The sequence below is a fragment of the Arvicola amphibius genome, chromosome 5 (assembly GCF_903992535.2).
Source record: "Arvicola amphibius chromosome 5, mArvAmp1.2, whole genome shotgun sequence".
In the NCBI taxonomy this organism is placed as follows: Eukaryota; Metazoa; Chordata; class Mammalia; order Rodentia; family Cricetidae; genus Arvicola; species Arvicola amphibius.
The window spans coordinates 7,844,549-7,862,250 of NC_052051.1; the positions used below are offsets into that span (position 1 = coordinate 7,844,549).

General features: G+C 47.4%; 1 protein-coding gene across 3 annotated transcripts in view; it reads right to left on the bottom strand.

Moving 5' to 3' along the window:
- Positions 1–263: 263 nt before the first annotated feature.
- The window catches only part of Dok5 (docking protein 5), a 143,187-nt gene continuing 125,748 nt past the window's right edge, over positions 264–17,702 (bottom strand). For 2 of the 3 annotated variants that reach the window (XM_042055102.1, XM_038331257.1), the window contains 2 exons: positions 6,075–6,195; positions 264–328 (listed from right to left, as the gene is read on the bottom strand). In XM_042055102.1, coding sequence (XP_041911036.1) covers positions 264–328; positions 6,075–6,195 — 186 coding nt within the window. The remainder of the gene's footprint in view (positions 329–6,074; positions 6,196–17,702) is intronic. The other variant, XM_038331258.1, reaches the window with a different exon arrangement.

Consider the following 17,702-nt stretch of genomic DNA (forward strand, 5'->3'; position numbering starts at 1 on the left):
GTAAACACAGGGTGGGTCAATATTATCCAGCATGTTTTGGCGAGGCTAGAACTGTGTCTTTAAAAAAAAGAAAAACAGAAGGGAAAAATATATATATATCTACATATGTTGTATCGTAGCATTTCCCATGGCCACACACATTAGCAGGACGCGAAGCTGCTTTTCCTCTTTCTGCTCTCTCCCGGGCTGTCCCTCTGTGTCCTCCTGCAGGGTCTGCGGCTGGCTGGCGCAGCACAGGCACCGACAGCTCTTGGCAGTTGCTGTCAGTGCTCAGACCGGTAGGTGGGAAAAGTCTCTGTCCGATGAAGCTTCAGAGGGCTGGTGACATCTTTTACAAAAAGAGTTAGAAAGAAGAAACCATTATCGCTCAAGAAAGCCCGTGGTCATATTGGCTAGTAACACAGTTGATTCTGTTTACCAGAATTCTTTCTTGGGGACGGTATTCCTAAGGTCGCTTATAGTGATATGCAAATAAGCATCACCAGGGTGTGTGTGTGTGATTAACATATCATTTGCATTTGGCCTTTGCAGTCAGCCGCCCACGGGCAGTCTGTTAGCAGCTCTATTAGTCCTTAAATTTTCATCTGCAGTAGCATCCTGGTCAAAGTACTCAGCGGGAATGAGAGAGAAACGCCGAGACTGAGGGGACTTTTGATGCAGGTGCTTTTTGCAAACTTGACTCAAAATGAGATGATACCATGCTTTTTCTAAGGTCATTGTTAAGTAGAAGACTTTTTTTAACTTTCTCTACTTCAAGTTCAGTTTCCAGCCAAGTGAACAAGTCAAAATGCTCCCCTTTCCAGTTAACACAGGAATTGGCTCAGTTCCTCTAAACAGGGCAGAGAGTAAAACTAACTAGATGCCAACAGCACCAAAGCAACCACAATGGAACTTAATGGGCGAGCCTAGGAATTCCTGTGACGCATAATAAAGAAAATCAGGCATCAGGCTGGGCTGGAAGGGACCTGGGCGGAACCAAAGTTTATCCAGACTGACAGCCATGCACCTTTGATTATAGAAAACCAAGATGCTTTGCTGCCACCTGCTGGCGAAGAGTGGCACGAGCATTTCACATGGCTAAGCAGGTGATCACACAGAGGGGGGGACATAAAAAGACGGGGAGGGATAAAGCCCAGGAAGCCTGGATGTTCCATGCACACATTCAAAACCACATTGTCCTGAACCGCGGAGCCACGAAGACAAGGTTGCCGGTGCCAGGCGGCTCCAAGGCTTTCAGCCGACAAACAGGCCTGCCTGAGTCCTTAGGCCTCACCCCTTCCCCTCACCCTGTCCCCTCTGACCCTGTACCCGGGTAGAAACACAGGTAATGACACACATAAATGGTTTCCCTCTCCTACAAGATGAAAGGGAACACATTTATTCCACCCGGTTCTACTGAGAATTAAGGGAAGTGCTGGCGTCTTTGTGAGCTGGAAAAGTTTGCCGAGTTACCCAAATCACAGCCCCAAATTAAAACAGATCCAAAGAGAACCAAGGGCCTGGGGCCAGTGAAGTGGCTTCTTGGGGAACTGCCTCCAAGCCTGAGGATCTGAGTTCAACCCTCAGAATACACATGGTGGAACAACAGAGAAAATCCCAAAAGCTGTCCTCTGACCTCTTCACATTCATGCCGCCATTGCAAATGTCACACACACACACACACACACACACACACACACACACACACACATACATGCAGGCACACTACACACAAAGACACGCATACATACACACACAAATATTTATCAAAAAGAGATACAACTGTTTGGACACTTGCAAGCCTCAAATCTGAACCCAAACCCAATCCCCAACCCACAGTAGTAGTGTGGATATTAAACTCTCCTAAGAGGCCAGGAATCCCCTCTCTGTTCACAGGCAATTGGGAGATGTTTTCTAGTCTCTTTCTGATGCCCACGCTGCAACAAGGAAGCATAGGATCCATAGGAGGTTCTATGACTAACCATCCCGCATGTCTTTATTACGATTTGGTATAAATTCCTGCAGGGAGCAGCAGCCTGGACATGGTATCCAGGGAAAATCCACATCTCGAGTCAAGTGTGAGGCCCCTACCAAGCAACTCCTTAAACTCCAGAAGCTTCCAGAAAAACTGACTGTTGCTAACCACATGGGGCAGGAGAAAGCCAGTTGCTAAACGGGCTTGAAAAGTGGGTTTGGCTTAGGGACAGGAAATAAACTGGAGAGCTTTCTACCCCTTCCTGTGCATGTGCAGCCCATGAGAGACAATGGAAAAAAATAGCACCAAGCCCAGAGTCCACACCCGAGCCCAGGATGCTCTGGCCCGCCACAGCATGGCTGACTGGGGGTGGCCTCAGATAGCTCTCAGATGAATTTCTTACCGCATGTGACCTTGACAAAGGTCCCACCTTCTATTTTGTCCCACCTCACTCACTTCAGGTCCCCCACAATCCTGAAGACATGAGTTGGAAGCCTGGCTTGTCCTCTTTCCCCAGGACGCAGGACCTAGTCTGTGGCATCTCTCCTAGCTGCACACAGTGTCTGTATGAGGGTCGGCACACATATGCAGAAAACAACACAGATTCCCCAGCCTAGCACCCACTCCAACAATCTACCCTCCTGGGAATGGATAGGAACCTGAACAGGCTAGGCTGGGGCCCACTGGGCACTCTGATCTCTGCATGGAAGCCTCTGACTCACACTGGGCCAGGGTCTCCTCTCACTGCTAAGGATCCTGTAATGAAACTGCCAGGGTCCCTTGCCCATTGCTCCACTACAGATCCCAGGATCCTCAGCAGGAACTGACTGCTGTGGATCCCCAATCCTCAATTCTTTACAACAGAGGGGATGAGGATCATGGACCACTCTCTTCGCCTCCAGCCATGGAGGTCCCCGACAGAAGAATGAAAATAAGGTTATAAAGTAGATTCCAATAGAGACACCCACAGCGCCATGATCTGGTTTTCTGTCTGAGGAGTGACCACAGCACCCTGTGTCTCCTTCTCCAAATTGTTTTTCTGTCACCAAATTAGTTCTGGTGGGGGCGGGGCATTCTGAAATATCCCGGAGCAATGAAAGGCTTTGATGCAGGAAGGGCAGAGATGGCAAATGTGAATAACAGAAAGGGAACTGGGACACCCTGCAGCCCAGTGTGACACCTTCAGGCTGCTTCTCTGTGCTCTTGTTTCTCTGCAGTATTAGAATTAAAATAGCAGTTGAGTCCAACACAGCTGTGCTCAGTACCCTCAACTCCCCATGTGCGGGCAAATCTTGTCCACTGGTTCCCATCATCCAAGTTCTCTCTTCATGTGCTCCCCCCCCCCCCCAACCTGCTCATTTCTGTCTAAGGACCTTTGCCTTTGCTGATCTGTCTAGGGAGAAGTTCTTTTCTTTATCTTCTAACCCTCTGTATGGCTGCCTCTTCTGGATTTAAAATCCTGGGGTAAATGGTAAATGCTGTGGACTCCAACAGCTCCAGATCTAAACAAGACCCTCACATAGCCAATAACTGTGCCTCACGTTGTGTGAACTCTGTAGAGAGAGTGTAAACACGCTCTCTGTTACACTCACGTGTGCCAGCTTTGAAGCCAGTGTCTACTGAGTTGTCATTCACAATGCTTCATTAGATGGCAAGCTGCCTGCGGGAAGATACACGCCTGGGCAGGAGCCCCATGCACCCTTGCCACTCAGCATGGCGCTAACATAAAGTATGTGCTCAATAAACAGCTACTGGGTCAGTGAGTGTGTAGGCGGGTAAGAAGCCAGAGCGCTAGCTCCTCGCGGGCAGCTGAGCTCAGAGGCATCACTGACCCCTCTCATAATTTCTTAGTAGCAGAAAAAAAGAGCGGCTTCCTAGGATGTTGTTTAAAATCCAAGCGCCTTAGGTGCCTCCCCGGCAGTAACTTCTTTGTTTTACATATTTTATTTATTTACTTCATGTGAGTGTTTGCCGTGTGTACAAATGTCACTATGCACACACCGAGGTCTGAGGGACTGAGTACTCTCTTCCATCCTGTGGGTCCCAGGACGCCTTGGACTCAGGGTCAGGTGGATTTACCCGCTGAGGTGCCTCGCTGGCCTGACCGTGGAACTATCTTTGCAGGGTGCAATTGCGAGCTCTCTGCCAGTGTTCATATTGTGAAATTGCTACCACTGTCTGCACTGTGAAATATTGTTATTAATGGTTTTATCTGTTGCACTGCAGAGAGGCTCCTCTGGATATGCGGGCCAGCAAAATTCTGTGGACTGCTCCTCTTTCACGGCTTTCTCCCAGATTGTATGTTAAAGGGGCCTTCCCGCGTTGGCTTTGTATTCTCCTAATCATAGAAGACTGTTCCTAGAGAAAAACTGGAAACTGTGGAGGGAGCTGAGAGTTAAGTATACCTCCATGAATGTAGCACACAAGTCAAAGCTAACTCTCCCAGATGGAGCCTCTGATAATAAAACTCTATTCCCAGTCTTACCAGCAGGGGGCACTCTAGGACCTAAATTTTAGAAAGCGAGGCTTGTTTTTCCCAAACCAGTTAGAGAAATTCTTCCCAGGTCTGTGTGATTCTCAGATTGAGCACTAGAGATGCCAGGAAACTTCAGCTTGAATTCCATCAATGTGGGTGATTTGAGCAGTCAGCCCCTCCCTGTGTCTGCTCATCCAAGCACTCAGGTCCCTGCTAGTGAACACAGCATGGAGAACACAGAGTCATGAAGACTGGTCAGGGCTGGGGAGGTGCTTCAGTTGGCAGGCTGCTTGCCCGCCATACACAAAACCCTGGGTTCTATCCCTCAGGCATGGGTATCCCAATCCCAGAAATGAGGCTAGGGAGCCAACAACATCAGAAGTTCAAGATCCCTCGTGACGACACAAGGAGTTTGAAGCTAGCCTGGGCTACATGAGACCCCACCTCGGGAAGAAAGAAGACTCCCAAGTTTTCTCACATCCCACCTTCCAATAATGATGGTGACCCTACGCAAGACACAGAAGACAATAGGCAAAACCAGCTATGACAAGCCTGCCCTTCTGGACATAGCGTTTCCCAGAAGCGCAGTCAATACTAATATCGTAGCTACACGTTTAAACAATGAAATTCTGAGTGCGATCCCTGAGTCTTCTCTCTGCTCTTGACTGTAGATCTGTGCTGACCAACTGCGTGAGTTCCTGCCTTTACTTCCCCTAAGTTGACCACAGCTTGGAACTGTCATCTACAGTGACATTCTCCCCTCCCCATGTTTCTCTTGGCTAGGGTATTTGTCACAGAAACAGGGATGAATCCAGGAACCTAGGATCAGTCCAGCATGAGACCTTTCCAGGGTAGGGGCTGACATACCATCCAAGCCCTGCAGCAAGGATGCCCCACACAGGTTTCTTAATCGGCTTAAATATAGGTCAGAGATGAGCAAGCTAATTTCCTCACTGTAAAACGTCAGAGGGCATATTTACAGAGATAAGAAAGGTCTTAAATACGGTGTTAGACTGGGAGATCTCATGATCTTCTGGTGAGCAGACCAATACCATACTTCACAGGATTTGTTTCTTAAGAGGAATAGGTAGGATCTAAGTGAAGCCTGGCTTCCCTGCCCTGCCCGAGGGTCCTGGAGCAATGGTCCCTACCAAGAGTGTTCAGGAGAAGCACCTGGGGTCTTGTTCAAGCACTGTAGGCTGGAGGAGTCCCGGAGTCCCACCCCCTCCCATTTTTGAATATTGGGACAAAACCCGAACTGGCAATTCCCTAGTAATGCTGACCCATTAGTCTTGATCCCAGAGGGCTGCTTCCAGGCCCTGGCCTCTAGCCCTTGGCCAGACTTTCCATGGGGGTCCCTAAATAGACGGGTTGCTGAGCCACTTTCTGGTACCTCAGGTACCAGGACTGCTATGGCCAGGGGCCCAAGAATCGACATTTTAGACAAATTTATGAGGACATGGTAATAGATGCAAACCTGTAAGGGTCAGGAGTCCAGAAATATGAAAACATCCAGCATCCCGAGGCCTCAGAGGAGGTCCTCAACTCGGGAGGTGACACGTTAACAGACAACAGCTTAACCTCCTCTGAGCAGCCGGCACGACTCCCCGCCCCGCCCCCACTGCAGGTGTCGCGTCCGCTTACCTTGCAGGTGGTACAGCTGCCCTGTGCTATGCTGCCTCGTGATGTGCTGCCAGTAGGCACTGCGGGGCAGGGGTACCACGGTGTTCAGTGAGGCAGCACGCTCACTCATCTTCATCTGGAGCTGAGATCAAAGAGAAGAGAGAGGTGACCTGAGTGGGGGAGAGGGAGACACGTGGCAGAACCAGCTGTCCACACACGGAGGATCCATTCACGGTAGTGGGCAGTCTCCGGCTTTGCCTGCTTCACAGCTCCGCGCTCCATTCTGTTGGCAACACCGACTTCCCTTTGGGGACCACACTCCCGCTCAGCTCAACCCCTCTAGTCCTCAGCAGGTGGCCTTCTCACCCATTCTGGTGTGAGTGGGTCACCCAAGCCAGGCAGCCAAAATGGCATAGTCCCCTGGGCTTTTAAATTTAAATTTTCATTTTTAAAATTTAGTCTATTAAAATTTTTATGGACCAATCAATAGAGGTGAGCTAAGGATTTGCAGCAACTATTTTAGTTGCTTGATCCTCTGGGTGGAGAATAATTCCTGACACATAGTAGGTGTGCAATGTATAGCTGCTGGCAGAAGGCACCTTCTCAGGGAGGGAGGAAGAGAAGCAGAGACTGTCTTGGAGGAACAGAGGAGGTGAGGGTAAGCAGATACAGAGAGAGGGAGGGCTAAACAAGCCTCACGGGGTCCCAGGGGCCAACCCCAGACTGCTCTCTCGCCTGAGCCTAGGCAGTTTCTTGACTCAAGCTGGTTTGAGTTGGACAATCCATTGCCAGTGTAAGAAAAGAAAATCAGCCCATTTGCTGTCCAAGACTCCCTCGCTCCGCTGTCCCCTGTTCTAGGTACTGAGAAAGTAGAAAGGCCAGCACAGCACAAGAGTCCAGGATCTTAAGAGAAACCCAGTCCGCTCTGGCTCTGCCACAGCAGGGGGCCGGCCACACAGGAGGGAAACTTCAGAGAAAAGCAGCTAGAGCCACATGCACAAGAAGAAATGCATCATGTGAAGCCATCCTCACACACCGTCCCATCTGAGTGCTGGCCTCAGGCATCTGCGATAGAGCTTTCCCACGCCAGCGCACAAGTGACTCTTCTCTAACTTGACACCCCAGTGCCTGAGCACTGGGAAATCCGGTGTAGCTCTTTAAAACAGAGAAAATATTCATTACGACATTGGTTTGTCTAGGATATTTACCAGTGTATGCTGTCTTCCTTCCTTCCTTCCTTCATTCCTTTCTTTCTTTCTTTCTTTCTTTCTTTCTTTCTTTTTGGTTTTTTGAGACAGGGTTTCTCTGTGTGACAGCTCTGATTGTCCTGGAACTAGCTCTTGTAGACCAGGCTGGTCTCGAACTCACAAAGATCCGCCTGCCTCTGCCTCCCGAGTGCTGGGATTAAAGGAGTGCACCACCACCGCCCAACCAGTGACCAAGCCTGGAGGTGAATTCAGCATCTCTCACTCAAGGCCTGAGTAGTTGCTCACAGACACAATAGAATACTTGATAACAGCTTTACCTGAAAACAAAGAGTTCAGCAACAGAAAAGGAAACGGGTGTATATGTTGTACCATGAAGGAAGCTCAGCAGATCACTGGGTGTCACATGAAAAGCAGTGGCGGTAAGTCCCTGCCCTGCTGAGCTGTTCGAGAATTTGATGAGAGGACACACACTTACCCTTGCCTAGGAAAAGCTAAGCATAGGGAAAGAGGAAGAGAGGAGGTGGTGGTGATGATGGTGGTGGTGGTGATGGTGGTGATGGTGATGGTGATGATGGTGGTGGTGGTGATGGTGGTGACAATGACGGTGATGAATAGTGGCAGTGAAGACTGTGATAACAGTGAGACAGTGATAATGGTGATAATGATAGCAGTGGTCATATGATGGTGGTCACGAAGACGGTGGTAGTAGTGATTATGATGGTGGTAATAGTGATTATGATGGTGGTAATAGTGATTATGATGGTGGTAATAGTGATTATGATGGTGGTAATAGTGATTATGATGGTGGTAATAGTGATTATGATGGTGGTAATAGTGATTATGATGGTGGTAATAGTGATCATGATGGTGGTAATAATGATGTCAGCCTGCTGCTGAGAGTGATGGCTAGCTGCAGTTTGTTAAATAAAGGTACTCTCTTTATGTATGCCTTCAGTCTAAGTGACTTCAAACATAATGTCGGTACATTCAATAAAACCAAATTATATTAAGTTTCACACCCAGGAGATCAAAACTCATTGCAGCTGATGAGACTTCACTTGCAAAAAAGATAAGCAATCACTCAAAGATAATTTAATTTATATATGTTGCTTTACCATTGCTGGATTGAATTTCTGGTCCCTGTCATAACTGCATAGTTACCAAAATATGTCCCCACGTGACATTAGAAAGCACAGGGTTTCATGGGGGCAGTTTTCCCTAAAAATGGACTCTGAGATCAAAAGGTGGGAAAGATGAGCACTAAACCTGGATGAAGCTTCTGTGGCCGTTTCAGACTTCAACACACGTCCCCCAGAAAGAAAAGAGAAAGAAAACTCAACTGTTGACCAGTGGCATCTGGTGACATTCAACCTCATTTGCATGCAAACCGAGAGATGAAGAAAGGAAAAAGATGAATGGAGAGGACACCCTGGTGATTTGATTGTCTAACAGAAGATTATATTTAATATAATAAAATTTCAATATAAAAGAAAACCTTGGGAAATAGCAGTCGTTTCAAATTATTTGCCACAGCATTGCAAATATCTTTAGATGGCCCAGCACAATCTGGTGGTATTTTTAGAAAGCTTGTTTATTTAACGACAAGAATGAAGTGATACTGGTATCATGGTTTTTAGAGAACAGCACAAAGCCTGACTTCTTATTCCCCCAATGACCCTTTAGAAGAATATCCAATTCTATGAAAGGATCATTTAAAAAAAAACTGACCTTGGAGAAAAATGACAAGAAAGGGTTTGTGTGCTGGACAACGACTGAATGGTCTTTTAAAGGGGAGAAGATTCTGTCGTCACTTGGAGGCCGTTTGAGAGGGGAAGGCTCCCTTGTTTCTCCATGCTTCTGCCAGTCACGGAGGCAGAGGTGTCAGTAACCATGTGCGTGACTGACAGGAATATCAATTAGCAGCCGTAGTGCAGGGTTGCCTTTGGGTGGATGGAGAAAATTAGAGCCTTCTCCTTCATAAGACACTCCCATACTGCTGTATCATGGGGCTGCTTTTGACCGTCTCTCTAATATGTGCACATTAAAAAGTAAGAATCACCTCCAGCATTGCAAAACAAAGAGAATTTCTGCTAGGATGGGACAATGGCATTCCCAGAAGACACCCATCCACAAAAGCATAGAAGCATCAGGTTAGAGGAGGGCCACTCAGAACCATAGGCTCACGTGCAGACAGAGTCGCTGTACAGTGAGGCCCAGCTTGGGCAGTCCATGAAGGCTGTACCAGGTTTACAAAGGGGCTACAGAACATGTAGAAAAAAAAACATTGCTTGAAATGCTGGGTCTTAGTTGATTTTCTTGGTGCTGTGATACAAATACACAGCTTAAGGAAGAAAGTGTTTACTTTAGCTCATGATGCAAGGTATACACCAATAGCGTAGAGAAGTCAAGGAGGCAGGACTTGACATGGCTGGTCCTATCAAATTCACAGTGGGGAAGCAGGTTCTGAATGCTGCTGCGGCTTGGCTCACGCTCTCCTTTCTATAGTCTCCAGGATCCTTGCCCAGGGAATGGTGTCGCCCACAGTGGGCAGACCTTCCCGCCTCAATACAATAAAGATAACACTCCAGTAGACATGACCAGAGGGCCAATTACCGAGGGATTTTAGAGTGTCAGCTTGACGCTAGCCACCACAACTGGCATGAGGAGTCCAGATGACAATGACAGAAGCAACAATATTTCCAAAGGCATGCCGGCACCAGCGGGTGGGTGTCCACATGTGCAAGATTGCCTGGTGTGGGCACATTTCCCTCCAGGGTAGCCCTGCTTCTTGCTCATCCCCCATTTGTCAAGCACTATTGTCTGAAGTAGTCATCGAGGGCTTTGTCTCAGTCAAAACTGACTTCCCTTCTTCAGAGAAAAGTCCTGCGCAAAGCTGCCCAGCCTTAGCACTACGAGGGATCTTTCTCCAACTTACCCAGTGCACCTGAACTCCTCGGAAAGGGAGACACAGTGAGAAAGGGAATGAGCTGTATACCCTACCTGAGCCATGCACTAACACCCCGTCTCTTCTAGCACACACTTCCCGCTGTCTATACGAAACGACAGCCAGAAGGAAATGCACTCCTTTCACGCTGACTCCCGTGTCACTACACTGGATAAATAAATCATGAAGCATCCAAGTTGCAAGAACCAGCCCAGGCTCCCAAATTAACCAGTCAAAGAAACAAGTGTCTCCGAGCAAACAGAGCAGCTTCTTAGAGGAGGCGTTCTCGGCTCGCTTAGACTCACGTCTCGCGCCCTCCCCACTGCCTACAATTCTCAGTCCAGCCCCTTCCAGGCACGACTGGACGCCATCACACGTGCTCTTAAGCCTGAGGGTCCTCTCCATCTCTTGGCTCCCCGATGCCCATGTGCCCTCCTGGATCTGCTCAGAGATGCCAGCTCTCCTCTTCCCTCCCCAGGGTTAGGCAATCCTACCTCCCTCACCGTTCTGGTCTTCATCCTGTCGCTAGCACACTTCAAGTGGTCTGATGCCTAACGCAGACCACAGATTCCCGGGAAACAGGGAGGATAGCTTTAATCTCAGGGTCTGTAGCACCCAGCTGGGGACTTCAGGGGCTGAATGATTGTGTGACAGACAAAAGAGGAAACGGATGTGCGAATGGATGAAGCATGTACCGAGGAAAGAGTTTTCAAAACTAAATCCCAGTCATCCCAGCAAGCGAGAGGTACTGTTCCTGAATGCTGAACTCATGAGGCACTGGGTTCAGGTTAAATGAAAAGGGCTGTCACTGGCTGGGGTGGAGACACCACACTCATGCTCTATTTTATTTTGCCATTCAGGTGAGGCGCTATGAGCATGCGTGCAGTCATGTACGGCAGGCTGGTAGAAGGCGACTTCAGCTCTGCACATCTGTTCAGCAGAGTTAGCAAAAGATCCCACCGGGCAGGGGAGACAAAGTTTCATAAAGTCAATCACTCACCAGCCTGGTACTCCCATGCCCCAGCATCCCTTTGCGCTACAGGAAAGCATGCAGGGCTCTTTCTAAACCAGCCAAAGAAAGTCCTGATGCTGGGTGGTACTCTGAACTACTCAAGGCAACCAGCCAACCTGTACAACCCATGAGGTTTTGAATGTACTAAAGGTACCAAGCTGCCAGAAAGTATACCCCAAATCTCTTATCCCAGGTCCCATGCAGCCAATAAACCATAAACAAAATAACAAAAACATTAGTGGAGCCTGGAGGGGTGGCTCAGTGGTCAAGAGCACAGGCTGCTCTTGTAGAGGACCTGGGTTCAGTTCCCAGTACACATGAGAACTATCTGTAACTCCAGTACTGTGGGATATGGTGCCCTCTTCTGGCCTCCATGGGCACTGCATGCACATGCCGAATATACAGGCAGGCAAAGCACCCACAGACATAAAATAAAATAAATAAGCCTTTAAATTATCAGACTGAAATTTAAAAAAAAACAAAAGCGGGCCTGATGCTGAGATTACAGGCATGTGCTACCTACCCCACCTGGATTAAATGGTGCTGGAGATCAAGCCCATGGCTTTCGTCATGCCCAGCAGGTACTCTCACAACTGAGCTACATCCTCATGCAAGCCTATGCAATGCTGATTACACCCTCAACTATGTTTGTGCGCATATGTGTGTTCATGCATGCTTATGTGTTCACGTGTATATGTGCATACATGTATGTGTGTATCATGTGTGTATGTGGGCTTATAACAAAGTTCCAGGATGTTTTAAACATAAACTATGGCAAAGTGGAGTAAGACGAGACAACAGTCTGAGAGAGAGAGGGATGAAAAGGGGAGGAAAAGGGAGAGGGGAGGGGGGAAGAAGGGAGAGAAGAACAACTCTCAGATATCCCCTTCTCTTCTTCCGTACTTGTCTGTACAGATCTCTGGGCACCCCCTGTTCTGGCCATTGGTGTCTCTTTTCCATGTATTTCCCTATCCATGGCACAATGAGATTTTCTCCCATTTCTTCCTCTAACTCCACTCCCTCTGCCCTGGTTAGTTCTGTTGTCAAACTGACGCATCCAGGGACAGGGAACCTCAGCTGAGTAATTGCCTCCATCAAATTAGCCTGTATAGAATTTTTGGATTGCTGATTGACATAGCAGGGCCCAGCCTACTGTGGGTGTTGCAATCCCTAGGCAGGTGGCCTGAACTGTATAAGAAAAAGTAGCTGAATATGAGCTAGGAGTGCACAGGTAAACCTTGCTCCTTCGTGGCCGCTGCTTCAACCACTGCCTGCAGATCCCTGCTCCAAGTTTCCCTCAGTGATGGATTATAACCTGTAAGCCAAATAAACCTTTTCTTCCCCCAAGTTACTTTTGGTCAGGATTCAGTCACCGCAACAGACAGACACACGCTACATAAACAGAATAGAAGAGATGTACTAAAACATTTCTGAAGCTCTTGGTGTACTTACAGAACAATTCTGCAGAAACAGAAGTGAACTTAAGACGCTGCAGTATGCTTGGATTCCATTCCTACCCCCAAAAGTCTTTATACACTCAAAGACAACTCAGCCTTTGGATGGGAAACTATTTTTCCTGGCAGCAAGAAGGGGAAAGTATTCCAATACTTGTGACATGTATGGCCTGTTCCTAAGATTTGCAATATATTGTGCTCTTTCACACAATTGCTCTATTTCTGTCATGTTTAGGAAGTCCAGGAACGCATCTAAGACAGATTTTAAATCACCTTCAAGCAAACAACAAAAAGAGATAAATAAGCCTGTGAACATGCTGGTTTATTATTGTCTTTCTTTTTTAAAAGGTGAATATATAAGAGCTAAGAGGATGGCTCTGGTTGCTCTTCCAGAGGTTCTGGGCTCAATTCCCAGCACCCACATGGCAACTCATAACTGTCTGATTCTAGACCCAGGGGATATGATGCCCTCTTCTGGCCTCCCCAGACACTGCATACACGGCGCACAAACATACATTCAGTCAAACACTCATATACATATAAAGTTCTATTTCCAGCACCCATGTTGAGCAGCCAACAACTGCCTGTAACTCCAGCTCCAGGGGATCCGACACTTTCTTCTGGCCTCCCGGGTCACCTGCAAGTACCTGTGCATACCCGACACAGACAAACATGCATACATATAGTTAAGAATAAAATAAAATGTGTGTGCATAGCACATATGTGATACAAAATAGATGATAAAGAGGTGCAGTTATAACAGCCTCTCATCCCTTGTTATTCAGCACAGACTTTTGAACACTGTTGTGTCCTGTGCTTACACCACAGCCCACACCCAGCACAGTAAATAAGCTGCTGTTGTTTAACTATTTTTACTTAGCAGATGAGACACTAGATTTTCACATGACCCGCTCTCCTTTCTAGCACCTCTTTTTCTTGGCTTATTCCACCACCCCCCCGTTTTTATTCGGAGAGTCAATATAGAGATGATTGTTCCAATCTGACCAATTTTCAAATGGGTTTAAACTTTAATTTTAATCAGTACATTAAAATGGTTTATGGCTGACTCAAAAATTACTTTTAAATGTTGCAGCTATATCACAAAAGCAGTGAGTTGGTGATTTCATTTTTGTTCTTAAAGAGCTCACCTTCAGGTTACTGTGTAATAGACGAATCCATAATCACCAACAAGAAAAGAGGTGAGTCTTCAGGAAATTACAGAAAATGAATTTGAAGGTAAGGAGTAGTAAATTACTACCTAGGCTACAAGTGACAGTTTGTCACCGGGATGAATTTAAATACCATATAGCCATCCTCTGTGCTTCCTACATGCTAAATGTGTGTTCATAACTGCAATCTATCTATCTAATAGTCATCCTCTGTGCTTCCTACATGCTAAATGTGTGTTCATAACTGCAGTCTATCTATCTGTCTATCTATCTATCTATCTATCTATCTGTCTGTCTGTCTGTATGTCTATCTATCTGCCTATCTATCTATCTACGCACACACACACACACATATATATATATAGAGAGAGAGAGAGAGGAGAGAGAGAGAGAGAAAGAGAGAGAGAGAGAGAGAGAGAGAGAGAGAGAGAGAGAGAGTTAGTCCCTGGCAATGGCATCAGACATTTCTCTCAGGGGATCTGAGAATCTTTGAATGTATCCCCTGCAGATACTCAGACAGTCTCATATTTGTGGGAAGAATTCATTTATTAAGAACCACAACACCAGTGGGGTGTGCAAGATAACTAAACATGGGAGATGCGAGGAGATAAGCTGGAGGTGCACGTTCTTCAACACCATCCATATTTTACATGTGTCTGAACTGAAATGGACGTATCTTGGAAGAAATCCTGCCCCCCCCTTTGCCCCCATGTACGCCATCCGGTTCCCTGGCTGAAAGGACTGGATAACCCTGAATAACACACTGAGGGCCCGGTGGGGTTGTCTCTCTCTCCCAGGAAGAAGAAGGTGAGGCGGGTAGTCCTGCTCCCAGGAAAGGGCTTCAGAGGACAAGATGCCTTTGCTTCCCACATAGCATGGCCGTGTGACAACCTCCCCACCCATGCCATTCCATCCAAACCATCCACTCTCCCCTACAGGACACTAGCAAATAAAACCAGAAGTTCAAAAGCTGCTACAACCGGGTTCTCAAGGAATCCAAACATATTCTCAAGGCTAATCTGGAAGGCGAGCCTCACTTTTCTACAGACGGGGAATGGGTTTGGAATCGGATCCTACATATCAGTGTGCTTCTGCAGAATCCAGACCAAATGGCCAACCTCAAATAAGACCAAGAGTCTTACACAAGGGCTGCTCTTTAACAGGCACTGGAAACCAAGTGTGTGCTCTTGTAGCATAGCCGGCAAACCTGCATTTCTGATGCTCGTCCAATTCCCTAGCAGATTCTCACTCATGAGTGCCATGGGCTCTCACTAATGCATCTCATAGAGTTGGGTCTAGCATTGTGGGCTGAGATAAATACCCTTACTGCTTTCTTCCAGGTCCTTCCCCCTGAAGAGGCAGGGTTATTCAATAAAATCAGATGTTAACTGCTGGCCTAAGCGACAGCAAAAATTCTGAAACCCAGGAGACGCAGATAATGCTAAACAATCTTCCCATGATCTTTGTGTGGCAACCACATGGTGGTTGAGAATGGGGGTCAGTGGAGAGATAGCAAGAGGCACAGAGATGAGCATACAGGCTCTTCGGTGCTCTCTCCTCCCTATGCCGGCTTAGGTGCTAAGGGGCATTAGTAGGACCTAGCGCTTTGCAATGAGAAAACGCCCAACCTGCTCTTGATTCCCTAAGCACACAAAACATCATGAACATTGGCGATCAGTATGCTGGCAAACACTGGCACGTATCACTGTATTTAACCAAGTAGGAAACTGTGCCCAAGTTGGCACTCTACCACCTACTCAATGACGCGTGCACAGAAGGAATCCTGCGTCTTCCTGTGGGCTTTCATCCCTGGAAGGTGTATTAAAGCGTGAAGGCCAAGCTCTCTGCAGCTCCCATTCAGATCTCCATGTTTGATGCAATCTTCTTGAGAGCACATTTGCCCCAGCCTCCCAAGAACTTAGGGCTACAATCCTGTGCCATCAAGACTGGCTACATGTGTGTTCCTTAACAAGATTCAGAAGTTTCTAATCAAGGAAGAGTATGGAAAACGAGACCCACACAAATTATAGGAAGAAAGAAAATGCAGGACTGAATTTGCATGCGATCATAATTGCAGTTAGTTAAATTTTACATGCATGTGTTTATGTAAAATACATTAAATGGGATTTAAAGCCCAGCCCCTCACTCCGAGAAGGGTTGAGAAAATGGAGAGGGGGAAAACTCGCAGCGAAGAACCAGCTGGAACTGCTTGCTCCGGCTCTAATTACCACTCTGGCCAATCCAGCTGTCCGGCCCAGTGTTCTGCCCACTGCTCCCTCCCCCAGCCCCAGCTCTATGCATGGATTCTGCACTCTGTGAGCCACAGTTCATTCACCCACTCATTTCTCTACTCCAGGCAGGCACTGCACTGGGGCTGGAAGCCTGACTTCCAATAAGAGACCATTTCTCTGCTCCTCTGTGCATGACAGGTGGCTGCAAGCCCAGCGTCAGCCGTGCCATGGTCTGTTTCCACAATGGCAGGCACTGCTTTCTCTACAAAGGACAGCATGTTCTCTTCAGAGCAGCTCTCTCCTTCCGGATAGCAAAGGTCTCTTTTGCATGCTTTTAAACCTAGTGCCTTCGGGATTCCAGGCACATAGTAGACACTTAATACAAAGGAAGTGGAGGCTGAGTGCTTGATGAAGGAACTCACCAAATGTGAACGCTTCAGTAATCTCAAGAGAAATATTCTATCTTTTGCTTTCTCAGCATGCCCAGTCTTAGGTGGTGCTGGGAGTTGAGCACAGGGCTCCTATATGCTGGGCAAACATTCTACCCACTCGCTACATCCCAGCCCCCAGATGAGGGGATAGAATAGTAGGATACTACTATTCAATATGGACAGCTTGGGGTGCTTTTTTATTTACTGGGACTTGGATAGCACTACTCAGAAAATCATTGCACCTAACCAGGTACATACTGATGTCGCTCTGTACCCTTTGCATTTCTCGTAATTGTGACAGTCTCAGTGAGTCTATTTATCATAGCACAGAGGCATGGTGGCAGAAGTGACTCAATCCATGGCAGGAAAAACAGATGGCAGACTAGCTCACATGCTGGGTGGATCAGAGAGCAGAGAATAAGACCGAGAACAAGACTGAGTCATTACCTTGAAAGACTCTAGGCCCCGTGAGATTGCCTTCACTCCGCAGGCTCCACCCCCTAAAGGTTTCACAACTGACAAAACAGGGTTCTCAGCTGGGACCAAACGGTCAAACATGTGAGCCTTTGGGGACATTTCACATCAAAGCACATCACCTCCTTTACAGGGGGGAGGCAAGTACAAGGGAATAACTTGTTTGAAGATATCACAATGGGTAGATGAAGGTACAGGCAGGATTGAAGGGCTGGCCCCCGACGCCAGAGCTGCAATCCATCACATGAACTTGTCCATCTTTCGTAGATCCTGAAACTGGACCGGGGAGATACCTCTGTCAGTAAGGAACATATCTCAAGTGCACGGAGACCCGAGTTTGATCCACAGAATCCATGCAGACTGTGGGCTGTGGTGGCTCATAGTGCTTGAGGAGGATGACAGGGATATCACTGACCAACTAGTCTTGTCTAGAGAGCGCCAGGCTGATGAGAGACCCTATCTCAAAGGAGGTGGGTGGACTTACTGAGAATGTCACCTGAGGTTGTCCTGCTGTATACACACACACTACACACACACTGGACACACTGCACACATACTACACACACACTAAATACACAGTGTACATACACTACACATACACAGTGCACACACACTGCACACACACACACACACACACACACACACACACTAACCTGAGGATATCATGAAGACCCTAAAAGATGATTGCACAGCAGGAATCACAGGAATCTGAATTTCATTTTCAAA